At 49.3% G+C, this 27,718-nt stretch overlaps 1 protein-coding gene across 2 annotated transcripts; it reads left to right on the forward strand.

Moving 5' to 3' along the window:
* Positions 1 to 269: 269 nt before the first annotated feature.
* On the forward strand, positions 270 to 27,718 carry LOC140389544 (membrane-spanning 4-domains subfamily A member 8-like). Of its 2 annotated transcripts, none has more exons than XM_072473746.1 (7): positions 270 to 439; positions 3,739 to 3,948; positions 5,424 to 5,549; positions 12,749 to 12,805; positions 23,635 to 23,754; positions 25,045 to 25,161; positions 26,565 to 27,718. In XM_072473746.1, the coding sequence occupies exons 2-7, from the start codon at positions 3,754 to 3,756 to the stop codon at positions 26,676 to 26,678; spliced, it is 729 nt and encodes a 242-aa protein (XP_072329847.1). In that variant the 5' UTR covers positions 270 to 439; positions 3,739 to 3,753; the 3' UTR covers positions 26,679 to 27,718. The 2 variants fall into 2 exon arrangements, with proteins under 2 accessions (XP_072329847.1, XP_072329848.1); XM_072473747.1 differs by lacking the exon at positions 270 to 439 and adding an exon at positions 870 to 1,219.

A 27,718-nucleotide genomic window follows, 5' to 3' on the forward strand; every position in this document is an offset into this window, starting at 1 on the left:
AAAAACCAAACTGCGAAGAGACATAGATAGAAGGCCACCAGGAAAAGAGAAAGAGAGAGCCATGAACTTTGATTGGGAAGCTGAGGGCTCCATCGCAAGATTTACAGCAGAACAGCAGGTGTAGATTCGATGGGCTGAATGGCCTCCTTCTGCACTGCAGAGATTCTACGTTTCTATAACGTGAAAGCTTCCTGTGCCATACATCAGCTGGTGTCTAACTTTGCCAAGCCCCTTCCCTTCAGAACTCTCCTCCCACTGCTGACCCTGTGCATTCTGCCAAGTGAGTGTCTGGTTGCAGAATAACACGGACCATTAAAACCGTTGCTCTGGAAACCTGGCTGGATCCTGGAGTTGTTCAACTGCAGAGAAACGAGAGAGCGAGTCGTTATCGCCTGTTTGAAAGTGTGGCAGAAAGTTCCCATCGCCTCGGGAAGCAAAGGTTTGCTCAGTTTTACAAAGTGTCACAATCCGAGATATTATTAGAATTGTTTTGATCAAATGCAAAGTTCAACTCGGTTCTCTGAACAAGCTTTAAAAACGTGTCTTTGTTTTCTACATTTTTATTTTGCTCAGCCAAATCTCTGAGGACAAATCAGATGTGAGTCACATTCCTGCTAATGTCAGATTCAAACCAGTTGCTAAGTATTGGACTGAGCGATTGTAAATGTGAGCATTCCAGTGCTGAACTCTCTCTCTTGCTCAGTCTCACTGAACTGTCATTTAGACCAAATACAGCAGCGACTTTAATCTGAGGTTAAAACTGGAACTTCAACCCCCAGATTGGTTAGAATGAATCTGCCTCTGTTTACATGTCACTGGATCTCGTTGAGTTTCTCCCCTGAACGTTAAGTTGTTGGGGGACAGTTTACTTTGAAGCTACAGGTTTCATATCCGTTTTCATGGTTCTGTTTTCCGAGCAACATCCACAGTCGACACATCATTTCGGGGAAATGACGGGGTTATAAAGTCTGTCCAGCCAATTGGCTCTCTTCCTGTGCTGTTTATTACTCAGATTTCCAAGGAATTTCCACAACATTTTCCAAGTGGAGGAAGTGGCTGGAGTCAGGAACAAATCTTAAATTAAAAGCTGAGACTCGGCAACACTCACCGCCAAACAGGGTGGAGATTGTGAGATTTCTATTAACAATCACATTCGGGGTTCGTCACCTCACTTTGATTTGGGTGAAACGGACTCTTCGCACAGTGAGGGAAGATTAAGGTGATATTTCTAACTCCTCTTGTTCTTTGCGGGTTTGATCATCTGCAAGTTTTCTTCATCACTGATGTGAATCCCACTGGATAACTGGGAAAGGGAATTGTATCAGTCACTGAATAGGCTGCTATGGGGAAGAGGGAGAGTAACACAAGGAGAATTACTCTCAGCATCTAAACGACGGGCCGAGTGGCCATTCTCGCATTCTCTGATTTGGCAATAAGTAAAGAACCAGAATTAATCATTTGACAGTGTGGGATCAGCGGGCAAGTCTTGACCATAACAGAAAAGGAGTTTGACATTAAGTTGGAGAGGGGGAAAGATCATTTTCAGACACCACTGTCTGTGTCACAGGTGGTGGTTGGAGGAGGAGGGGGTGTGGAAGGGGGGGTGTGGGGGTGCGGGGGGTTGGGATGTGGGGTAGGGGCTTTTCCTCCACTTCGGGCAGTCTTGGGCCAGGGATTCCCAAGTGTCAGTGGGGATGTTGTAACTTTTCAAGGAGGCTTCGAGGGTGTCCTTGACGCATTTCCTCCCCCATCCTGGGGCTGGTTTGTCGTGGGAAGCTTTGAGTAAAGGAATTGATGACAGGGTGTTACAATGGTTAGCAGAGCCAGGGACCCGGGTTCGATTGCGACCTTTGATGGACAGTGTGGAGTTTTGGCCCTCCTTGAGTGCGTTAGGGAGGATATCGGGCATCGCTTCGGGGGCTTCTGAGAACACGGTCTTTAAAAATGGCGTTCTGACTTCTCGCTACACTGGAGAGTTCCGGTGAGCGGCGCTCTCCAGTGTATAAAAGAGGGCGTTGTGCGGCCTTAACCTTGCATCCCCATTCAGGACACTTATACAACCCCCGTCTCGTTGTATAGCCATGTATTTCACAGAACTGCGAACACCGGGAAATACGTGGCCAACACGCTCACTAGAGGACTTTATTCCCTTTGGGAGAATCACGCCCAGAGTCTGGGTTATGGAGGGATTGTGGTGAATGTATTATTGTAATAATACACCATGTGCATATCTGTACTACGTTGTTGCCCTTGAGGGCTCCACCTATGGACCATTGTATGGTATTACCCATAATGTAACATGTTGGGGCCTGTGTGGGGTCCGCCCCTGGCTCCACCCCTTGAGGAGAGGTATAAAGAGCAGTCGACCTGTAGGCGGCTCACACTAACAGATCAGTCCCAGGCAGGCACTGTTCTAGTTGATTAAAGCCACAGTTTTCTTCTACTCCCGTTTCGTGTGAATTGATGGTCACATCAGGGAAACAAAGTGCTCCTTCCAGGAGGCACTGACCGCCTCTCTGTTCTTGATGAGCATTTCTCCATTACTGGCCAGCAGAGGGGTGGGGCTGTGGGTGTTCGGGCTGTAGGTAGTCTTGACAGCGCTGAAGAAACCTCATGTGCCACGCAAGCTAACCTCTGGATCTCCTGTGCTTTCTCTACCCACTGTGTTCTTTAGGCTGTGGTTTTTACTGGGCATCAGCCTCCAGCCCTCTGTGGAGCTGCTCTCTTACTCTCGAGTTGCGTTTGCTGTTTCAGGTTGGGAAAAGCCTCTCGCTGCCGCCTTCTCATTAGTCACTGCCTGCCATTCGGAAAAAGACCCAATTATGCCAACTCTCTGCTTCCTGGCTGCTAACCAGCTTTTTATCCATCTCAAGGCATTACCCACAATTCCATGCGCTATGCATTGTAATCTTGCTGCTTGAGACCTTGTCGAAGGCCTTCTTAAAGTCTAAATAAACCACATCCACTGATTCTCCCTGGTCAACCCCACTAGTAACATCCTCCAAAGAATTCCAGTAGATTTGTCAAGCTCTGGGCGCGATTCTCCGAGCCCCGCGGCGGGCCTCCGATGGGGTCTGGCCCACGATCAGGGCCCACCAGGTTCGATTCACAGTTTGGGTCACTGTTTGTGCAGAGTCTGCACATTTCCCCCGTGTCTGCATGGGTTTCCTCCGGGTGCTCCGGTTTCCTCACACAAGTCCCGAAAGTCATGCTGTGAGGCGAATTGGATATTCTGAATTCTCCCTCAGTGTGCCCGAACAGGCGCCGGAATGTGGCGATGAGGGGATTTTCACAGTAACTTCATTGCAGTGTTAATGTAAGTCTACTTGCACAAGGCTGAAATGGACAGGCTTTTAATAAGGGAATCAAGGGTTATGAAAAGATTTGATCGTACATCTCCCTTTTTAGCAATGGTGCTGAATATTTTCTGTTCCACCTCCCCACTGGTAACAGCTTTAATGTGTTATGAAGCTCATATTGGAAAGAAAAATGTTGCTTCAAATTATTTTCTGTGGACACCCCCATCCCGTAACAGTGTCTGCCACTTCTGCAATTCTGAAACAAACAGAATAATTTTCCTGGACAAAATTTCTCGAAAACAAAGAGCGATATTTGTGTTTCAATGTTACTGTACATCAATCAGAATTGTGCCGTACTTAACAAATGCAAAGCGAGATATATAATAGAAGATTGGTTTACAAATCGGAAAAGGCTGATTTACTCTATTATATCTTTCAGACGGTTGCGGTGGAAATGGCTGACATGGTGAAGAACGATGGAAATGTCTTTGCACCAAACCAACTCCCACCGGCACAACCACAGCCCAGCGGCCCACAGATGGTGCAACACTTGGACAATGCTCCTCTGCACCAATCCATAGCTGCAATGTTCAATCAGAATAATGCTGGTGTCCAGGAGATGCTGAAAGGAAAACTCAAAGCCCTGGGTGTAAGTGCACTTCTCAAATGTGAGAAAGGCGGGCAGCAAGGTGGCGCAGTGGTTAGCACTGCTGCCTCACGGCGCCGAGGTCCCAGGTTCGATCCCGGCTCTGGGTCACTGTCCGTGTGGAGTTTGCACATTCTCCCCGTGTTTGCGTGGGTTTCGCCCCCACAACCCAAAGATGTGCAGGGTAGGTGGATTGGCCACGCTAAATTGCCCCTTAATTAGAAAAAATGAATTGGATACTCTAAATTTTTTTTTTAAATGTGGGAAATATTGGTTATATTTTAGCCCAATGGGGATCAGGACAAAAACAAAAGTGTGTAATGTAGCAATATAAAATGGTATTGGTGTGGTTTGTCTACTTTTGTTTTTGACAAAACTGCAGGAGATTACCCAATGGGGAATGGAAGTGTAATGAGCGTGTCACCAGATTAGTGATCCATTGGCCTGGATTGAAGATCGGGAAATAGGAGTTTAAATTCCACTATGGTCACGGGGGAAATAAAATATAATTAAATATATCTGGAAACAATAATGATTACCACGAATTTACTGGATTTTCATTAAAACCCAACGAGTTCACTCATGTCCTTCAAGGAAGGAAATTTGCCATCTTTATCTTGACTGGTCCGTATGTGACACCAGACCCATTGCTACGTGATTGACTTTTAACAGATCTCTCAAATTGCCTGCCAAGCTATAAAGTTATATTAACCCAGGCCTACAGTGCTGAGGAGCCGTGTTCGAATCCCGGCCCTGGGCCACTGTGCGTGTGGCGTTTGCACATTCTCCCCATGTCTGCGTGGGTTTCACCCCCACAACCTAAAGATGTGCAGATTAGGTGGATTGGCCACGCTAAATTGCCCCTGAATTGGAAAAAAAAATAATTGGGTACTCTAAATTTATTTTTAAAAAGTTGTATTAACCCCTTATGGTCTCCCCATGGGCTCGCAGTGGGCGGGCCCTCCATGCTGTGTGGAGGAATCTTCCGGCAACAATGGCTTCCACAATGGCTAAGGTAATCGAGACAAACATCCGGCTCTGTACTGAGGGAAAATACTGCCCCAGTGTCCGACTGACTGTCAGAGTGGGGTCACCTCCTCCTCCCTGTCAGGGAATGGACTTTACTACTCCTGGAAAATTCAATCTATTCACTCTATCTCTGAGCACAGATATTGCTCTGGCTGCTGGGTATTCCCACATTCTCTGTTGTTATTTCAGATTCCCAACATTGGTTGGTTGCTCCGGTTTCCACCCGCATGCGGTTCACAGATGTGCAGGTTAGGTGGATAGACCAATGCCAAATTGCCCCTTAGTGTCCAAACGGTTAGGTGGGGTTACGGGGATAGGGCGGAGGCGTGGGCTTAAACAGGGGGTGCTCTTTCCAAGGGACAGTACAGGCTCGATGGGCCAAACGGCCTCCTTCTGCACTGTAAATTCTATGATTCTGAGATTTTAACATAGTTTTCTTGTCCTTGCAGATAACGCAGATTGTGACAGGTATAATTGTCATAATCATTGCAATTGTAGGAATCAGCATTGTGCAAGTCCCATATTACATGATGCTTTCGCTGGAATTTGGGACACCCTGGTGGACTGGTGTTCTGGTAAGTACGAGTAATGTATTCAAAAATGTTAAATTCTGGGCTTTCTATATCTCGCTCCTATTCAGTAGACACATCTGGCATCAATCATTCATTGACCACTTGTTGACATATGCCTGTTTCCAATGCCCTACAATAGAGAAGCAAATATTTTCATGGATTCCTTTCTCTTTTAGTGTGTTCACGGGGTGTTGTTGGCAAGGTCAGTGCTTTTTGCCTATCCCTAAGTGGCCTTGAAATGTGGTGGTGAGACATCTTCTTGAACTGCCATAGTCCACGTGAGGTCAATTTTATTCTATTCTACAATGATTTCAGTCATACAAGGTCCCTTTAAACACAGTAGTTGATTGTAGTCAAATACCATCTCCATTCGGAACCCGAGCGAATGTCCGTGGATTTCTCCTAGAAATCCCTCCAGAAGATTGTCACGTGAGAGTTTCCAAACTCCTCTGATAAATGTGTCGAAATTTGTTACATATATATTGGATTACATGTGATGCAGCTATGGTTTTAAAAGCCTGGGTTAGGATGTGTATGTATCTGCTGCAGTACTACTTAAAATAATCCGAGTTTGAAAGACAGCCAGGCTTTGTGGCTACAGAAAGGGCAAGTGAGATCTTGTGAACATGAGATCGTCCTTTTTTATTCTTCTTTATGTTTACAAGGTGGCTTAATGGGATTTTCTGATGATTTCTGGGGACTGCCAGGGGAGTAGATAATTCGATACATTGGGCGGAATTGACTGTAGCATGACTCCAAAATCGGGACGGCCGAACGGGCGGAGAATGGTTACCGACGCCGGAATCAGGTCAGGTGCCGGTTTGACGGAAGTTCACGATGTTCCGCCTCCTGCAAATTGGAGTCATCGAGACGTGCGGTCACAATGCCATTAGCGCGTCATGAGACGGGCCACCCACGAAGCTCCGCCTCCAAGTTCATGACGGCGCGGGCCATGTGTGGTCGTGTGGCTCGCGTGCCGCCGTGCAGACCCTGTCCAGCGCCACGATACTCGGCTGCCGGGGGGGGGGCTTCTGCTAGGGCTGGGGGGGAAGTGGTGGGGGGTGGCCAGAGGGTGGGCTGTGGGGCCGAGGAATGCGAGTATGCAGTCCAGCACGTTCGGCGTCAAGTTTTCCGGCATGACCGGTGCGTGTGTGGGGGCTGTCGGAATGCGCGGCTGCAGCTTGTCAGCCCTGCGCATGCGCGGCCCGGGACCCGGCGATTCTCTGGCCGTTTTCCGTCCGATCCGCAAGTGTGTCACGTGGCGCTGTTGTTAGCCCATCACCGGTACTGGAATCGGTGAGGGTTATGTGCCGATTTTCCACTCGTGAAACACCGCGGATCCTCTGTCGGAGCCGGCACTTAACTTCAGGAATAGAGAATCCAGCCCATTGTGTTCAAAACGTAAGTACTCAGATAATGGGATTTGAGTGGTATAAAGATGATGTAATTAATGGGAGGGGCCAGGTCTGAAGCAGCCAGTTTTGAGTTTAGTCTGTATAGATTTGGCTGTGAGCTTAATAGGAGCTTTTGGAAAAGGCTGACAGGCTAAACAGTAGTCTGACACAGTCAAGAATATGCAGGCTATTTCCTGAAAGGATCTCTCTCTCTCTTCAGGATCTCTCTCTCTCTTCAAGCAAGTCTTAGGGAATCTATATCCAATGTTTGGCAAGTAACCCAGTCTTTGCTACCTCTATTTAAAAGTGTTTTTTGTTACGTCGCTGAGGACCCAGGTTTGCTTCCAGACCCAGGTCACTGTCCATGTGGAGTTTACACATTCACCCGCGTCTCCATGGTTCTCATCCCCACAACCCAAAAATGTGCAGTGTAGGTGGACTGGCCATGCAAAATTGCCCTTTAATTAAAAAAAGGGTATGACTGAGATCATTGTAGAATAGAATAAAATAGACCTCACATTTTTGACCTTTGATGGGTTTTGCTTGATTGGAAATAATAAACAAATCAGTTAGAAGTTAGTGTTTCCTTTTATTGTGAAGCATTGTTTAACTGGTAATTATAAACTATATGTTTGTGCTGTTACTTTAATACTGTGTCTGTTTTTATGTGCCATATCCCTATTTTTGCGTGGAACGCTCCGAGAGCGAAGTATCCATTCCTCACTGTTTTACAAATAATTAAGAGAGCCTTTGGGTTTCATAGAATTTACAGTGCAGAAGCAGGCCATTCGGCCCATCGGGTCTGCACCGACTCTTGGAAAGAGAACCCTTCCCAAGCCCACACGTCCACCCTACCCCCATAACCCTATCCCCATAACCCAGTAACCCCACCCAACACTAAGGGCAATTTTGGACACTAAGGGCAATTTAGCATGGCCAATCCACCTGCACATCTTTGGACTGTGGGAGGAAACCGGAGCACCCGGAGGAAACCCACGCTGACACTGGGAGAACGTGCAGACTCCGCACAGTGACCCAAACCGGGAATTGAACCTGGGACCCCGGAGCTGTGAAGCAATTATGCTAACCACTATGCTACCGTGCTGCCCGGTAACCTAGCAAATTTTGGGGTCTGGTTCAGAATTGTAAAACTCCATTCCCCAAAAACATGCTCTAAAATTGTCTTTTACAACAATGCTTTCCTTCAGCCGTTTGCCTTCCAAAATCCAATCCAGGTTTTCCAAACAAAGCACCCGCGTCATTTTAACCAAGAATTGGGCTTTCAGGTTTTACAAATCCCCTGTCTTTACTGTTGTACAAACTGTTCAGAATTACTTTTAACTATCGATTCCCGTACTCCATTGAAATGTAATTAAAGTTTTCATTTACTCTGAATCCTGCTTTTCCACTTTATCACTGGTTACTGTCGCTGTCTCTTTCACTCACAGCAGTTTGTCTATTTCTCCCTTGAATTCTCCTTAACGATACCTTTGTCTCTGTTCTCTTAAGTTCAGTCATGTTAAGACATTCTTTGTGTCCCAATTCCTGTTTATCTGGACTGTATCTGTTTCTTTGGGAAGTCTTTGCCGCTCCCATTTCCTGTCCAGCTTGGCAGAGTTGACAGATATTCGCTCTCCTGTGACCTATCTTCAACTGCAAACAAATTCAGCAAAAATTAAATTCAAAAAGCCTTTCTGCTTTAAAAAAGGCCCCCAGTTGCTGAGCAACGGTCACATGCTACTGCTAACTTATTTACTTTTCACACTTTAAACCTCTCTAAGCAGAAGAGAAGCACAGTTTGAATTGAGCAAACCACCACATATACAAACACCATTGTCCATCATGAATCTAACTATAGGTTTTACCCTTCTAGGCACTTTAACTCACTTAAACTAAACTCACTTAAAACTATATCCGTCATCTAACATTTACCAATACAAATATAAATCACTTAAACCTACCTTTGTTTTCTGAACAGGAATCAGAGAGAGGCAGAGAGTTTATGGAGTTAACATCTAACTTACATGTCATCGGCAGGTCTTAGAAACTCCAAAGTGTATTATGAAGTTCAGCTGGCCTATAACTTTTATGTTGTTTGGCTAAGATGAGCACAAGAGTCTTCGCTTCAAAGAACAAAGAACAAAGAAATGTACAGCACAGGAACAGGCCCTTCGGCCCTCCAAGCCCGTGCCGACCATGCTGCCCGACTAAACTACAATCTTCTACACTTCCTGGGTCCGTATCCCTCTATTCCCATCCTATTCATGTATTTGTCAAGATGCCCCTTAAACGTCACTATCGTCCCTGCTTCCACCACCCCCTCGGTAGCGAGTTCCAGGCACTCACTACCCTCTGTGTAAAAAAACCTGCCTCGTACATCTCCTCTAAACCTTGCCCCTCGCACCGTAAACCTATGCCCCCTAGTAATTGACCCCTCTACCCTGGGAAAAAGCCTCTGACTATCCACTCTGTCTATGGCCCTCATAATTTTGTAGACCTCTATCAGGTCGCCCCTCAACCTCCGTCGTTCCAGTGAGAACAAACCGAGTTTATTCAACCGCTCCTCATAGCTAATGCCCTCCAAACCAGGCAACATCCTGGTAAATCTCTTCTGCACCCTCTCTAAAGCCTCCACATCCTTCTGGTAGTGTGGCGACCAGAATTGAACACTATACTCCAAGCGTGGCCTAACTAAGGTTCTATACAGCTGCAACATGACTTGCCAATTCTTATACTCAAAGTCCCGGCCAATGAAGGCAAGCATGCCGTATGCCTTCTTGACTACCTTCTCCACCTGTGTTACCCCTTTCAGTGACCTGTGGATCTGTACACCTAGATCTCTCTGACTTTCAATACTCTTGAGTGTTCTACCATTCACTGTATATTCCCTACCTGCATTAGACCTTCCAAAATGCATTACCTCACATTTGTCCGGATTAAACTCCATCTGCCATCTCTCCGCCCAAGTCTCCAAACAATCTAAATCCTTCTGTATCCTCTGACAGTCCTCATCGCTATCCGCAATTCCACTAACCTTTGTGTCGTCTGCAAACTTACTAATCAGACCAGTTACATTTTCCTCCAAATCAGCAAAGGTCCCAGCACTGATCCCTGCGGAACACCACTGGTCACAACCCTCCAATTAGAAAAGCATCCTTCCATTGCTACTCTCTGCCTTCTATGACCTAGCCAGTTCTGTATCCACCTTGCCAGCTCACCCCTGATCCCGTGTGACTTCACCTTTTGTACTAGTCTACCATGAGGGACCTTGTCAAAGGCCTTACTGAAGTCCATATAGACAACATCCACTGCCCTACCTGCATCAATCATCTTTGTGACCTCCTCGAAAAACACTATCAAGTTAGTGAGACACGACCTCCCCTTCACACAACTATGCTGCCTCTCACTAATACGTCCATTTGCTTCCAAATGGGAGTAGATCCTGTCACGAAGAATTCTCTCCAGTAATTTCCCTACCACTGAAGTAAGGCTCATTGGCCTGTAGTTCCCTGAATTATCCTTGCTACCCTTCTTAAACAGAGGAACAACATTGGCTATTCTCCAGTCCTCCGGGACATCATCTGAAGACAGTGAGGATCCAAAGATTTCTGTCAAGGCCTCAGCAATTTCCTCTCCAGCCTCCTTCAGTATTCTGGGGTAGATCCCACCAGGCCCTGGGGACTTATCTACCTTAATATTTTTTAAGACGCCCAACACCTCGTCTTTTTGGATCTCAATGTGACCCAGGCTATCTACACCCCCTTCTCCAGACTCAACATCGACCAATTCCTTCTCTTTGGTGAATACTGATGCAGAGTATTCATTTAGTACCTCGCCCATTTCCTGTGGCACCACACATAGATTCCCTTGCCTATCCTTCAGTGGGCCAACCCTTTCCCTGGCTACCCTATTGCTTTTTATGTACGTGTAAAAAGCCTTGGGATTTTCCTTAACCATATTTGCCAATTACTTTTCGTGGCCCCTTCTAGTCCTCCTGACTCCTTGCTTAAGTTCCTTCCTACTTTCCTTATATTCCACACAGGCTTTGTCTGTTCCCAGCCTTTTAGCCCTGACAAATGCCTCCTTTTTCTTTTTGACGAGGCCGACAATATCTCTCGTTATCCAAGGTTCCCGAAAATTGCCGTATTTATCCTTCTTCCTCACAGGAACATGCCGGTCCTGAATTCCTTTCAACTGACACTTGAAAGCCTCCCACATGTCAGATGTTGATTTGCCCTCAAACATCCGCCCCCAATCTAGGTTCTTCAGTTCCCGCCTAATATTGTTATAATTAGCCTTCCCCCAATTTAGCACATTCGCCCTAGGACCACTCTTATCCTTGTCCACCAGCACTTTAAAACCTACTGAATTGTGGTCACTGTTCCCAAAATGCTCCCCTACTGAAACTTCTACCACCTGGCCGGGCTCATTCCCCAACACCAGGTCCAGTACCGCCCCTTCCCTAGTTGGACTGTCTACATATTGTTTTAAGAAGCCCTCCTGGATGCTCCTTACAAACTCTGCCCCGTCTAAGCCCCTGGCACTAAGTGAGTCCCAGTCAATATTGGGGAAGTTGAAGTCTCCCATCACCACAACCCTGTTGTTTTTACTCTTTTCCAAAATCTGTCTACCTATCTGCTCCTCTATCTCCCGGCTGGCTGTTGGGAGGCCTGTAGTAAACCCCCAACATTGTGACTGCACCCTTCTTATTCCTGATCTCTACCCATATAGCCTCACTGCCTCTGAGATGTCCTCTCGCAGTACAGCTGTGATATCCTCCCTAACCAGTAGCGCAACTCCGCCACCCCTTTTACATCCCCCTCTATCCCGCCTGAAACATCTAAATCCTGGAACGTTTAGCTGCCAATCCTGCCCTTCCCTCAACCGGGTCTCTGTAATGGCAACAACATCATAGTTCCAAGTACTAATCCAAGCTCTAAGTTCATCTGCCTTACCCGTAATACTTCTTGCATTAAAACATATGCACTTCAGGCCACCGGCCCCGCTGTGTTCAGCAACTTCTCCCTGTCTGCTCTGCCTCAGAGCCACACTGTCCCTATTCCCTAGTTCTCCCTCAATGCTCTCACCTTCTGACCTATTGCTCCCGTACCCACCCCCCTGCCATACTCGTTGAAACCCTGGTGTGATTCATCAGACTTCCGAGGAACTTTTATCAAAACAATGTTTGTTATAAGAATGTAGTTAACATATATAAAACAAGAATTTGGTATCAATTACACACATGAAGAAAACATAACAGCTACAGTAATCTATGGATATAACTCTTGATGAATCCCCCTTCGTAGCTGTTCCAATTCAATAACAAAATCCAATAAACCAAAACCCCTTTCAAGGGCGTGGCCCAGCACATTGTAATCTCACTTGAATGGGACTAGTCCTTTCCCTGAGATTCTGATCCAGTTCCAACCCAGCAGATTCAAAACTTCTGCCAGAACGCATCTCTATTTATAAAGTTACCCAGGCACTTTGCCACATCTAATGTGTTTTCAGTTCCCTGGAACAGCTTTAAAATGAAAACAGGGAAACATTGCTTCTCTTCTGCAGACCGACGCGACAAGCAAAACTAAACCCCAACACTAAACTCCCTCTCACCTGACAGCCACAGCCCAGCTCCACCCACAAATGACATCACTGAAGCCATGCTACAAGTCATGTGGTAAGACTAAACCTTTCTTAAAGGGGCACTCACAATAAACTTGTGGCGGGAAGAACTTATAAAACCCTTATTATTGAATTGCTATTCAGTTCTTCCAAATTTACTGTCTGATGTGAAGTATGTTTTTAAAGTTTATTGTTGCAGGGGCTCTTGCTGTAGCTGTTGAGAAGGAACCAACTTATTGTATGGTAAGTACTTGCTCAAAAATGGTCGATATGGTTGATTTACTATGTGTCTCAGCCCAAATAACAACCAGCAAGATTTTCTGGTCAGTGGTAACCCCCAGGATATTCATAGTGGGAGAGTCAGCGATGACAATGCCATTGAATGTCAGTGGGTGAAGTTTAGATTCTCTCTTGTCGGAGATGGTCATTGCTTAGCACCCGTGTGACGTGAATGTTACTTGTCCCTTGTCAGCCCAAGCCTGGATATTCTCCCAGCCTTCCCTCTGGGAGGCTTGTCGACAACCAGAAGATCCCACCAACGCCCATTGGCGAGCCGCCCTCCGCCACAACAGAGCGGGAGATAAATCCCACCCCGCATCTGTCCAACACACTGGAGCAGAAGTATAGATGTTATAGTGAATGAATACTGTGGAATTTTGTTTGACAGCCATTGGATACAAGAGATTATGGATAAAGATCATTGTCTAGAATCTCAGAATGATCCAGCACAGAAGGAGGCCATTCTGCCCTTTGTGCTATTGCTAACTCTTTGTTAGAGCTATCCAATTAATCTCACTACCTGCTTTTTCCTGTAAATGCTTCTCTTCAATTAATTTTCATTTGAATTTCCTTCATGATTCCAACATCCTTCCAAACAGTGCGTTCTAGATCACTGCAACTGAGTCTGAAATCGGACATTTCTGCATATCACCTCTGCTTCTTTTCCGTATCACCGTCCATCTTTGCCATGCTTCCTAAAGTGTGATATTGAATGGGTTTGTCTGGATTCAATGAGATGGGTATGTTTCCTTTTGACTGGAATAGGAGGAGGCTTAATCAGCCAATTGACACTTTCCTCCTTCCAAATTGTCTCATAGTTTTTATTAACTATTCATGGTTCCTGGATTTTGCAGGCTCGGCCAGCATTTATTGCCCATCTCAAATTTCCCTGAAGAACGTAGTGATGCGTTGCCTTCTTGAACCGCTGCAGTCCGTGTGGCGTAGGCAAACCCACAGCGCTGTTAGGGAGGTTGTTCCAGGATTTTGACCTAATGACAGTGAAGGATTGGCGGTTATATTTCCAAGTCAGAATGGTGAGAGGCTTGGGGGGGAACCTCCATGTGATTTTCCCATGTGTCTGCTGCCCTTGTCCTTACAGATGGTAGCGATTATGAGTTTGGAAGCTGCTGCCGAAGGAGACTTTGTAAGTTCATGCAGTGCATCTTATGTTTTTGTTATAACCTGCCTGCTTACCATTGGCTGGGGACTAATGACAATCCCACAATCCTGTGGGAGTATGAGCTTCCCCAATGAGGAGGGCGGAGAAACCACTAGTAAACTCCTAGTATAAATAAAGCTGGCCAGTTCAGGAACCAGCAGGAAGGAGTATGTAGCAAGGGAAGTTACTGCTACTGTTATGTATATATGTTATAGTAAATAAATGTTATTACTTTGTATCCTTAAAACTCGTGCTGGATTCTTCGTGGCCCTTACAAAACTGGCGAAGAGGGTTAAAGTGAATAGCTGTCTACACTGCTGAAGCCACCTCCCTGGATTTTTGTTGGATACAGGTTGGAAGTTGTTTTCTATTGTACCATGCCTCTCTACGGATGTTTGGATGTTTTTGATGCTGCGCTGGAAAGCTGGAACCAGTACACACAACGGATGCGTTACTATTTCCGGGCAAACAATATCACCGAAAACGAGCGCCAGGTGGTCATATTGCTCACCGCCTGCGGCCCGCATACGTTTGGGGTGATTAGGAGCCTTACGTACCCAGCTGCGCCGGACACCAAAACGTTTGATGAACTTGTGAATATAGTGGGGCAACATTTTAACCCAACCCCGTCCACGATAGTCCAGCGTTACCGGTTTAATACCGCTGAGAGGACCCCTGGAGAATCCCTTGCCGATTTTCTATCCAGGCTACGCAGGATTGCGGAGTACTGTGACTATGGTGAGACCTTGTCAGAAATGTTACGCGACTGTTTGGTTTGCGGTATTAACAATGCGGCCACCCAAAGAAAGTTGTTAGCGGAGCCAACATTGACTTTTCAACAGGCCATCCAAATAGTTTTGTCCCGAGAGAGCGCAGAACGTGGAGTACAGGAGCTACAGGGAATGGAAGTGCATGCCTTGGGGCGCAACCCCTTCCGTCCGAAAACGTCCCCCCACACTCCTGCGGTACCTTGGGCGAGGCAACGTCCGGACCGACGCCAGTGGCCGTCGGACATTCTTCCCCGAAGGGAGCCTTCTCCAGAGCCAATGGATGAGGAGCCATGTCCGTGTCAGACTTGGAGGCGCCGACCCCGTCGCGGACGGCGGTCCTGGGGGCGCCAGAGGCGCCGTCGTTCCGACCAAAACTGGGACCGGCCCAGGGGCCGTAACTGGGACCAGCCCAGAGGCCGTACCTTCCATGTGGATGAACCTGCGGCGGCTACTCCTGAGGACGTGGAGACGGAGGACGACTGCCTGCAGCTGCATTGTGTGGCAGCTCCCCGTGTGGCCCCCATTAAGGTGACAGTACGGGTCAATGGCCACCCGCTTGAGATGGAGTTGGATATTGGCGCAGCCGTCTCCGTGATCGCCCAGAGGACATTCGACCGCATCAAGCAGGGTATACAGACCCTTACATTAACCGACTCACAGGCCAGGTTGGCCACCTACACGGGGAACCACTGGACATTGCAGGAACTACAATGAACCCTGTTGTTTATGGACACCAGGAGGGGCGTTTCCCACTTGTCGTGGTGCGCGGCCATGGGCCCAGCCTTTTGGGTCGGGACTGGTTGCGCCATTTGCGGTTGCAATGGTAGCACATCCTCCAAACAGTTTCTGAAGGGTTGACTGAGGTGCTAGGACGATATCCAGATGTATTCCAGCCTGGTTTGGGGAAAATAAAAGGGGCCGTAGCCCGTATCCAAGTCGAACCAGGAGCCAAGCCGCGCTATTTCCGGGCGCGCCCAGTGCCTTACGCCTTGCTCGAGAAGGTAGAAGGGGAGCTCACTCGTTTGGAGAGTTTGGGTATTATCAGGCCCGTCCGTTTTGCTGACTGGGCAGCACCAATTGTACCTGTAATGAAGCCAGATGCCACAGTTCGCTTGTGTGGCGACTATAAACTTACAGTGAATACGGTTTCCCGACTCGACCGATATCCAATGCCTCGCATAGAGGCTCTCTACGCGAAACTTGCAGGTGGACTCTCGTTCACAAAATTAGATATGTGTCACGCCTACCTGCAGTTGGAGCTGGACCCTGCCTCCCGACCATATGTAATGATTAATACACACCGGGGCCTGTATGAATATACACGGTTGCCCTTTGGAGTATCCTCTGCCTGCGCAATTTTTCAACGTGTTATGGAGGGCATTTTGAGAGGTTTACCACGTGTGGCTGTCTACCTAGTGTAGCGTACAAAGACTCACGAGAGACGAATAGAGATGAAGTCGATGAGGCTTTATTAAGCGTGACTTGTTCCCCGCAGTTCAGTAGCAGACTGGCCTGCGGGGGAGAACTCCTGGTTCTTATACTCCGCCTTCAGGGTGGAGCTAGAGGTCAACAGCCAACCAGGACCCGGGATCTGTCAGCCAATGACATCACGGCTTCACAGTCCCACATGACCCCTAATGCATACTACCACATTCACCCCTTGTTAAAAATGAACCCGGCGGGGTGGTGCTTCGTATGGTGGTAGGGGTTTACAAGGCTGGTCCTGGGAGGGAAACTTTTGCATGTCATCACAGTATGTACAGAGGTTTTTTTTTTTGTTTTGAACTATTTACAGTAAAAGGGGGAAAAAGAAAGAGTTCTCGTTAAAGTCCACAACATTGTAGTGTTACGTCGATGCCACGAGTCGGTCGGGCGGTCTGGTCGTCCTCGTCGATCGCCTCGGCCCCGGTGGTGGTGCTTGTTCCAGTGTTGTCGTCTCCGGGAGCCTTACGGTTTCTGCTTCAGATTCACTTCTGGTCGGACCTGGGAGGAGGACCGATCCTCCCGGGAAGGGGGCGCTCGCGGGGTGCGCCGGTGGCAGGGAGGGGGTGATTGGTGTCGGGGGGGGTGTGCGTGTTGCCGGCGGGCGCCAGATCTCGCAGGGAGACCGTGTCCTGTCGGCCGTCGGGGTACTCCACGTAAGCGTACTGCGGGTTCGCGTGGAGGAGGCGAACCCTCTCGACCAACGGGTCCGACTTGTGCACCCGCACATGTTTTCGGAGCAAGATGGGTCCTGGGACCGCCAGCCAGGTCGGCAGCGACGTTCCAGAGGAGGACGTCCTGGGGAAGACAAGGAGGCGCTCATGAGGCGTTTGGTTAGTGCTAGTACACAGTAGCGACCGGATGGAGTGGAGAGCGTCCGGGAGGACCTCCTGCCACCGTGAAACTGGGAGGTCCCTGGACCGTAGGGCCAGTAGGACGGTCTTCCAGACCGTGCCGTTCTCCCTCTCTACTTGCCCGTTCCCCCGGGGGTTGTAGCTGGTCGTCCTGCTCGAGGCTATACCGTTGCTGAGCAGGAACTGGCGCAGCTCGTCAATCATGAAGGAGTGACCCCCTCCCGTCGCTGTGGACGTATGCGGGGCAACCGAACAGTGTGAATATGGTGTTAAGGGCTTTAATGACTGTGGCCGCTGTCATGTCAGGGCAGGGGATGGCGAAGGGGAAACGGGAGTACTCGTCCACGACATTCAGGAAGTATGTGTTGCGGTCGGTGGAGGGGAGGGGCCCTTTGAAATCCAGACTAAGGCGTTCAAAGGGACGGGAAGCCTTGATCAGGTGCGCACCATCCGGCCTGAAAAAGTGCGGTTTGCACTCTGCGCAGATGTGGCAGTTCCTTGTGACTGTACGGACCTCCTCCACAGAGTAGGGGAGGTTGCGGGACTTTATAAAGTGGTAGAACCGAGTGACCCCCGGGTGGCAGAGGTCCTCGTGGAGGGTTTGGAGGCGGTTAATTTGTGCGTTGGCACATGTGCCGCGGGATAGGGCATCGGACGGCTCGTTCAGCTTTCCGGGACGGTACAGGATCTCATAGTTGAAGGTGGAGAGCTCGATCCTCCACCTTAAGATCTTGTCGTTTTTAATTTTGCCCCGCTGTGCATTATCGAACATGAAGGCTACCGACCGTTGGCCCGTGAGGAGAGTGAATCTCCTGCCGGTCAGGTAATGCCTCCAATGTCGCACAGCTTCCATTATGGCTTGGGCTTCCTTTTCCACTGAGGAGTGGCGGATTTCTGAAGCGTGGAGGGTTCGGGAGAAAAAGGCCACGGGCCTGCCCGCTTGGTTAAGGGTGGCCGCTAGAGCTACATCGGTGGCGTCGCTCTCGACCTGGAAGGGGAGGGACTCGTCGATGGCGTGCATCGTGGCCTTTGCGATATCCGCTTTGATGCGGCTGAAGGCCTGGCAAGCCTCTGTCGACAGAGGGAAGGTCGTGGTCTGTATTAGGGGGCGGGCCTTGTCTGCGTACTGGGGGACCCACTGGGCGTAATATGAAAAGAACCCCAGGCAGCGTTTTAGGGCTTTTGAGCAGTGCGGGAGGGGAAATTCTATGAGGGGGCGCATGCGTTCGGGATCGGGGCCTATTATCCCATTGCGCACTACATATCCCAAGATGGCTAGCCGGTTTGTGCTAAAAACGCAGTTGTCCTCGTTGTATGTGAGGTTCAAGGCTTTAGCGGTCTGGAGGAATCTTTGGAGGTTGGCGTCGTGGTCCTGCTGATCGTGGCCGCAGATGGTTACGTTGTCGAGGTACGGGAACGTGGCCTGCAACCCGTGTTGATCAACCATTCGGTCCATCTCTCGTTGGAAGACCGAGACCCCGTTTGTGACGCCAAATGGGACCCTTAGGAAGTGGTATAATCGCCCGTCTGCCTCGAAGGCTGTGTACTTGCGGTCACTTGGGCGGATGGGGAGCTGATGGTAGGCGGACTTGAGGTCCACGGTGGAGAAGACCTAATATTGGGCAATCCGATTGACATTTTGGATATGCGGGGGAGAGGGTACGCATCTAGCTGTGTGTACCTGTTGATGGTCTGGCTATAGTCTATGACCATCCTTTGCTTCTCCCCTGTCTTTACTACTACCACCTGTGCTCTCCAGGGACTGTTGCTGGCCTGGATTATGCCTTCCTTCAGTAGCCGCTGGACTTCGGACCGAATGAATGTCCGGTCCTGGGCGATGTACCGTCTGCTCCTAGTGGCGACGGGTTTGCAATCCGGGGTGAGGTTTGCAAACAAGGATGGGGGCTCAACCTTGAGGGTTGCGAGGCCGCAGATAGTGAGTGGGGGTATTGGGCCGCCGAATTGAAACGTTAGGCTCTGCAGGTTGCACTGGAAATCTAATCCCAGTAATGTGGGTGCGCAGAGTTGGGGAAGGACGTAGAGCCTGTAGTTTTTAAACTCCCTCCCTTGCACCGTTAGGGTCACTATGCAGAACCCTTTGATCTCTACGGAGTGGGATCCTGCAGCTAGGGAAATCTTTTGCGCACTGGGATGGATGGTCAAAAAACAGCGTCTTACCGTGTCGGCGTGGATGAAGCTTTCCGTGCTCCTGGAGTCGACCAGGCATGGTGTCTCGTGCCCGTTTATCAGCACCGTTGTTGTCGTCGTCTGGAGCGTCCGGGGCCATGCTTGGTCCAGCGTCATTGAGGCCAGACGTGATCGTAGTGCTTGAGCGTCTTCCTCGAACCCCGTGGAGCTGTCGACACTGGGGTCCGTTGTTGCCGTCCAAGATGGCGGCGGGGGTGAACAAAATGGCCGCCCCCATGCATCGCACATGGCTGGGGGGTCACAAGATGGCGGCGGGGGTGGACAAAATGGCCGTCCCCATGCGTCGCACAGGTCTGGGGGGTCCCAAGATGGCGGCGCCGCTCCTCCCCTCGTGGTGGCCGGGACCCAAAATGGCGGCGCCTGCGGGTCGCACATGGGGCGCTGGGGGGGTTGGGGAGCGTCAGAAACGCGCAGGTCACCTTGTTCTCCGGGGACAGCGGTGGCCGGGACCCAAACTGGTTGCGCCTGCGGGTCGTACATGGGGCGCTGGACAGCGGTGGCCGGGACCCAAACTGGTTGCGCCTGCGGGTCATACATGGGGCGCTGGGGGGGGGTTGGGGAGCGTTAGAAGCGCGCAGGACTCCTTTTTCTCCGGGGACAGCGGCGACCTCCCGGGACCGGCACACAGCCGCGAAATGGCCCTTTTTCCCGCAGCTCTTACAAATCGATGCGCGGGCCGGGCAGCGCTGCCGTGGGTGTTTCGCCTGGCCGCAGAAATAGCAGCGGGCTCCCCCGGGACGACTTGGCGTCTGAACCGCGCAAGCCTGTGGGGTGGGGGGGAGGGGGGGGTTTGTCGCGACGGGGGGGTTTGTTGCGACGGGGGTCCACGGAGCCCAAGGGGCTGCCGCGCGGTCAGGGCCGTAGGCGCGGGCATTTCGCGCGGCCACATCCAGGGAGGCTGCAAAGGCCCGTGCCTCTGAGAGTCCTAGCGACTCTTTTTCTGAAAGTCTTTGGCGGATTTGGGAAGAGTTCATACCAGCCACAAAAGCATCACGCATTAACATGTCCGTGTGTTCCATCGCGTTTACCGGCGGGCAGCTGCAGGCCCGTCCCAAAATTAGTCGCGCGGCGTAGAATTCATCTATCGATTCTCCGGGACTTTGCCGTCTCGTTGCGAGTTGGTAGCGTGCGTAGATCTGGTTCACTGGGCGAACATAGATGCTCTTTAGTGCTGCGAACGCCGTCTGGAAATCCTCTGCGTCTTCGATGAGAGGGAAAATTTCCGGGCTTACCCTCGAGTGCAGGACCTGTAGTTTCTGGTCTTCTGTGACCCGGCCGGGGGCCGTTCTGAGGTAGGCCTCGAAACAAGTCTGCCAGTGTTTGAAAACTGCTGCTGAGTTCACTGCGTTGGGGCTGATCCTCAGGCATTCCGGGATGATCCTGAGCTCCACAGTCCTTTAAGCACGCTTAATAAATTGTAGCGCACAAAGACTCACGAGAGACGAATAGAGATGAAGTCGATGAGGCTTTATTAAGCGTGACTTGTTCCCCGCAGTTCAGTAGCAGACTGGCCTGCGGGGGAGAACTCCTGGTTCTTATACTCCGTCTTCAGGGCGGAGCTAGAGGTCAACAGCCAACCAGGACCCGGGATCTGTCAGCCAATGACATCACGGCTTCACAGTCCCACATGACCCCCTAATGCATACTACCACACCTAGATGATGTTTTGATTACAGGGACGTCGGAGCAGGAACATTTGGAAAATCTGGAGGCTGTCCTTAGACGCCTTTCGGAGGCTGGAGTCCGTTTACGTCGCACAAAGTGCGTATTTCAGTCAAAGGAAGTAGTCTACCTAGGTTATCGGATGGACCGCGAAGGTTTGCACCCCGTTGCAGAGAAGGTGCGTGCAATTCAACATGCCCCCGCCCTGACTGACACTTCGCATCTTTGTTCTTTTCTCGGTCTCGTAAACTATTACGGGAAGTTCCTCCCCAATCTGGCAACTACGCTGGCCCCTTTGCACCTTCTGCTAAAGAAAAATCACACCTGGGTTTGGGGTCAGCCGCAAGAAACCGCTTTCCGGCGGGTAAAGCAACAATTGTCGTCGCTGGGTTACTAACCCACTGTGATCCTGGAAAGGCTTTGCTCGTCACATGTGATGCATCCCCGTATGGTATTGGGGCCGTCCTGTCCCACAAGATGGAGAACGGGGCCGAGCGACCGATAGCTTTCGCCTCCCGCACATTGACTGCAGCGGAGAAAAAGTACACGCAGATCGAGAAGGAGGGCCTGGCAGTGGTTTTTGCGGTGAAACGCTTCCACCAGTACGTGTACGGCCGCCATTTCACTATCGTGACTGATCATAAGCCCCTGCTGGGACTTTTCAGAGAGGATAAGCCAATACCGCCCATTGCTTCTGCACGGATCCAGCGCTGGGCTTTGTTGCTTGCTGCATACGAGTATTCTCTGGAGCACAAACCAGGTACGCAGATAGCAAATGCCGATGCACTGAGCCGATTGCCTTTATCGACCGGCCCCATGTCGACCCCCACGACTGGTGAGGTGGTTGCAACCCTAAATTTTATGGACACCTTGCCTGTCACGGCATCACAGATCCGTGAGTGGACCCAGATGGAGCCAGTCCTGTCAAAGGTTCGGCACATAGTCCTGTATGATGGGCAGCATAGACAGCTCCCAGGCGAGTTGCGGGCATTTTCCTCAAAGCTGTCAGAATTCAGCATGGAAGACAGCATCCTCTTGTGGGGGACGCGTGTGATTGTCCCGGAAAAAGGCCAGGAGCTGATACTAACAGACTTGCACAATGGGCATCCAGGCGTGACCAAAATGAAAATGTTGGCCCGGAGTTATGTCTGGTGGCCAGGCCTCGACACCGACATTGAGAAGGTGGCCCAAAACTGCTCCATTTGCCAGGAGCATCAGAAGCTTCCGCCGGCCATGCCCCTACATCACTGGGAATGGCCAGGGCGGCCTTGGGCACGCTTGCATGCAGTTTTCACAGGCCCTTTTCAAGCATCCATGTTCCTTCTACTAATTGACGCCCAGTCTAAATGGCTAGAGGTGCATAAGATGCAGGGGACAACGTCCTGCGCAACAATTGAAAAGATGCGTTTATCGTTTAGTACGCATGGCCTCCCCGAGGTGCTGGTCACGGATAACGGCACTCCATTCACGAGTGAGGAGTTTGCGAGGTTCACGAAGATGAACGGCATCCGCCATATCCGCACTGCCCCTTACCACCCGGCTTCAAATGGGTTGGCAGAGCGCGCAGTGCAGACATTCAAAAGAGGCCTAAAGAAGCACTCTTCCGGATCAATGGACACGAGACTGGCTCGCTTTTTGTTTACGTATAGGACCACCCCCCATGCAGTGACTGGGGTAGCTCCCGCAGATCTCCTAACGGGCCGGAGACTTCGCACCCGCCTTAGTATGGTTTTCCCGGACATTGGCGCAAAAGTACGCCGCACACAAGAACGGCAGGGACAGGGATTTTCTCGGCATCGGCCGATTCGGCAGTTTGCGCCCAGTGACCCAGTGTTCGTTCGGAATTTTGCTGGCGGTGCCCAATGGGTTCCTGGTGTAATCTTTCGCCAAACGGGCCCTATATCTTACCAGGTGCAAGCCCAGGGTCATCTCCAGCGCAAACATGTAGACCATATTCGGTCCAGAAGACTATCCCCTCAAAAGATTCCCCGCCCCCGGAGCTCATTTCTACAGCCGCAGAGACCAGAGACAAGGGAAGGTAGTCCTCACAATCTTCCACTGGTGCCTCACTCGAAGCCTGCGCAGGTCGTTACGGAACCAAATGGAGATAGAGACGCTGACATGACGGAGGCAGCAGACTCTGACTCTGAGATGGAGACACAGGATGCATCAGAGTGGGAATCCTCGGGTCCACGGGCCGTGGATGTCCAACCGTTGCACCGTTCATCACGGAAGCGCCGGTCTCCGTCTCGTTACACGCCGCCTGATCCAGCGCCACGTGCAAATGGTGTTCGGCCTGCGGCCAAACGAGTCCGACGCCCTCCTTCGCCAGGGTCTTCGGTGGATTCCTTGGACTTTGTGGGGGGAGGGATGTTATAAGCTGCCTACTTACCATTGGCTGGGGACTAATGACAATCCCACAATCCTGTGGGAGTATGAGCTTCCCCAATGAGCGGGGCGGAGAAACCATTAGTAAACTCCAAGTATAAATAAAGCTGGCCAGTTCAGGAACCAGCAGGAAGGAGTATGTAGCAAGGGAAGTTACTGTTATGTATATATGTTATAGTAAATAAATGTTATTACTTTGTATCCTTAAAACTCGTGCTAGATTCTTCGTGGCCCTTACAAAAGTTTTTAATGTCATTTTTTAACTTTCAGATCAGAGGCTGCTTATCCACGAACATCATCAGTGCCATTGCCTGCTTACCAGCAGTAATAATATATTCTGTAAACCTTGACGTGAATTGTCGTTATACGTATGACTGTTCTCGTCCTGATGTGAGTGTTCAATTATATTGAGACTGAGCATTTATAAGAAATATTTTGAAAAGTCTTCTGTCCAGCCTAATTTATTTATGTTTAACACATCACAGGGTCTAATTCCACGTTTAGCCATACATTGTCTGCTTAGCAACAGTAATTAGATATTCTGTAAAGTTTGACATGCGACTGTGGGCTGGATTCTCCGTTTTCGAGTCGAATTGCTGATGGCAACGGAGAATCCGTGGACTTCCACGTCAGCAAAACCGGCTCGAAACCCGCACCGATTATGCACTGGCGCCATGCGGAACACCACTGAAACCCACATAAATTGGTGCAGGAATACATGATGGACACTCGCAGGTCTGACAATCTGCACCCCCCACCACACACACAGATCAGGGCCGAAAAGATGGGACAGGTTGTGCTGGAGCGCCCGTGCGGCTGATGGGTCGGCTGGGGCCAGAGGGCACTCAAGGGGGTGCCCGGGGGTTTGGGGGTCACCCATACCACCCAGGTTTAAAGCCGGCAGTCAGCGGCTTGAATCGCTGCCTTGCTGACTGCGGGGATGTTGTTGCGTACCCGTCCACCCCGATCCCAGAGCCCACCTCCTGCACACGCCCATCGCCACTACCCTCCCCAGCCCTGGCCACAATCACAGGCTGAAAACAAAACAACACGAGTGAATAGATTGTGAAATGTTTTAGAGCAGAATGAGCCAGTCAGTCCCTCATGGCTCGCCCGCCTGTCCCAAACATTGGTCCCGTTATTGCTTCTTCCTCATTAGGACAATAATGCTTGTGCCAGCTCTCTGCTTGTGTTTATTGGTGGAAATAGTGAAGGAATGGCGGCACAGCTGTCGGTGAAGAATGGCGGTACTGGACACTGTCCGCACGCCCGCTCTCTGGCTCAGCAGCCTCCACTCCAGCTTCACGATTGTGAAAGCACACCTGGAGCGCGGCGTTGGGAACTCGGCCCATCGGAGGCGGAGTATCGCGGGTGGGCCTGCTGACGGTACGCAAACGCTGTTTCAATTACCCGCGGCGTGCGCCACATTGACGCCAATTTCCTGGAGGCGGGGAATCGCGATTCGGCATCAAAATGGCGCCAGCCGTGATTTCGGTGTCGGGGGCTATCCTCTGGCCGATCAAACAGCCCGATTTCGGCGTCGGCAAACGGAAAATCCCGCCACGTATTATTGTGATTCGGATTACTGCTCTCATTCTGATGTAAGTGTTAAATCATATTGTTTCTGAGCCTTTCTAAGAAATATTTTTCCATCCAACATTTGTATTTAACACATCACAGGATCTGATTGCATGTGTGGCTATACTTCTCCTGCTGACCCTGCTCAACGCAGCAATATCCATTGCAGTTTCAAGCTTCAACTGTAAAGCTATGAATAACTGCTGTGCAACACCAATGGTGAGTTATATAATAGATTGATTTAAGACTCTATGGCATCTGTGAATTTACTGTATATAAACTCTCTTTCCCATTTTATAAAATCCTGCCTGTATCAATGATAACTGCTGGGTACCAACCCTTGCATTACACCCCACACTACAGAGCTCAATGGAACAGCAGGTCAGGCAGGGTGAAAACAAGCAGCCAGTGTGTTTCTGCCACTTCTCACCCAACAGGAACAATTAAACTTGAATTCACACAATTTCTATTGTCCCTCAAGGTAACAGTGGAGTGAAAACAATGCTGTGAACGACAGCAAGATTATACCAGCCAAAGCTTGAATCATAAAATATTACCCACACAGAAACAGGTGATTTGGCCTCTCAAATCTGAAGCACTTTCTCCTGTTGCATTCTCTCTTGTGATTTCTGATTTTTTTCCCCCACTTATTCAAATCGGTCCTGACATCACTGCAATATTTCCGGTTTCCAAGCAGCAGTCTGATTAGCTTTTAGTTAGGGCTCAGTGGGCGGCACTTTGTGTTCTGTGTTAAAGTTGTTGGATCAAAGTCCATTGCAGAGATTTGACCTGAATATTTTACTGCTTTTGGTTCAGGAATAAATGTTCCCGACCCTTTTTGGTTATTTGGGACGCTGGATTTACAATGATTTGAAATATTTGTGGGACTGTCTTTAGATCCGGTATCACCTTTCTGCTTTGTTAAAAGTCTATGTTTATTTGAACAAGTTGGACAGGTTTCAGGGATTTCCCGCACAGCCTGACTATCTCAGCTGGGACTATATGGGGACAATATTGGGACTCTTGATCCCAGGGAAATGTTTTAATCCCGACACCGAGCTTTTTCCTTAAACATTCCAAGACTTTGAAAATATTTTTCAGTAATGTTCAACAGGTGAATGGGTATTAATAATTACCTCTCACTCCTCGTCATCTTGTATTCTCTGCTAAAGTAACTATTTGAAAAACAGTGTTGCTTTATGTAAACTTTACTTTATCTTTAAGACAACTCTTCATCATAAATTGAGCTCCAAAATGAAACCCGTCATAGTCAGTCAGATTTTGAACGTGGGAGAATGCTGTATTAATAAAATGCACAGTTGCAAATGAAACACATTCAGCTTCTTCCACTGAAGATAAACTATTTCCAACAATTCAGGGGAGAGATTTCCTCACCTGAGCATGTGCAGGAAGTGCTCCCCCTAGTGTTGTGGCACCAATAGACACAGCCTTGTAGATTGCTCTGGCAGAGAGCTGCACAAACATTATTGTCCCAGTGGGGAAAGTGGCAATGGGACGGGTCCAATGTTTGGGAGAGGCGGCCAAAGCCATGAGGAACTGACTGGCTCATTCTGCTCTGAAACCTTTCACAATCTATTCACTCGTGTTGTTTTGTTTTTCAGCCGGTGATTGTGGTGTACAACAGCACATCTGAACAACTGGTTCCTCAACAGCAGTTTCTTGACAACCCTCCACCCTACAATGTGACAGCGATGGAAAATGTATCTGTTGGATAAGAACGAGTTTCAGTTGAAACTCTGCTTCGCACAAGTTAATTAATCTTACAGAGCTTGAAGCAATATTATTTAGAATGTATTCAAATGAGCTTCACGTGATTCTCCCCCGCAGTGTCCAAAAGTGAGGTGGGTTGCTGGATTACGGGGATAGGGTGGAGGTGTGAGTTTAGGTAGGGTGCTTTTTCAGGGGCCGCTGTAGACTCGACGGGCCGAATGGCCTCATTCTGCACTGTAAATTCTACGATTCTGTGATTGTCTAAACGCTCATTACCTTGAGAAGGCAGCAGCCAGCTTTCAGGTCTAGGCTGCTTCAGAGGGCATTAAGAGTCACCAACTTACAGTGCACCAGGCCTCCCATTGGGCCATGCAAACTGTGTGTGTGTGTGTGTTTTACTGGGTTAGTGATGGTGTTAATGCCACTTTTATATCATATAAGAACATATAAATGGGATCATAGCGCAAGACCCCTCTTCAAATGACTGCTTCTGTGGTATAGATAGTCAGGGTTTTCCGATGATGTTGTTTGCTCTGAAATATAATCCCATTCACAAACCATGGGAGTGGCAAATCCCACTACCAACAAACACCCCACTTGAAGAAGGCGACTGCAAGACCAGAGAATCCCGCCCAGTAAATCTTCTCAAATATAAAATGTTCATTTGTTGAATCTTGAAAGTACTGAAAGAAATAGCAGACTCTCAGCAAGTGATGAAACATGATTGATTAGCTTTCAATACATGGGGACATACTTCACATGGTATTCAAGAAGTGGCCTCACTAATGCCCTGTCAAACTGAAGTATAACATCCTTACTTTTATATTCAATTGGGCTGGTTTAGCACATTGGGCTAATTTGCAGGCTTTTAAAGTCAGACTAAGGCAGGCCAGCAGCACGGTTCAATTCCCGTACCAGCCTCCCCGAACAGGTGCCGGAATGTGGTGACTAGGGGCTTTTCACAGTAACTTAATTGAAGCCTCCTTGTGACAATAAGCCATTTTCATTTTCATTTCCTCTCATAATAAAGGACAGTTTCAATTAA

Source organism: Scyliorhinus torazame, chromosome 14 (genome assembly GCF_047496885.1).
Source record: "Scyliorhinus torazame isolate Kashiwa2021f chromosome 14, sScyTor2.1, whole genome shotgun sequence".
Classification (NCBI taxonomy): Eukaryota; Metazoa; Chordata; class Chondrichthyes; order Carcharhiniformes; family Scyliorhinidae; genus Scyliorhinus; species Scyliorhinus torazame.

Bases quoted from the DNA above. Each gene is read 5' to 3' on its own strand.
- LOC140389544 (XM_072473746.1), top strand. From the start codon at position 3,754: ATGGCTGACATGGTGAAGAACGATGGAAATGTCTTTGCACCAAACCAA. The intron at 3,949-5,423 runs GTAAGTGCACTT...TTGTCCTTGCAG, and splicing joins GAAAACTCAAAGCCCTGGGT to ATAACGCAGATTGTGACAGG. The intron at 5,550-12,748 runs GTAAGTACGAGT...ATGTTTTTAAAG, and splicing joins CCTGGTGGACTGGTGTTCTG to TTTATTGTTGCAGGGGCTCT.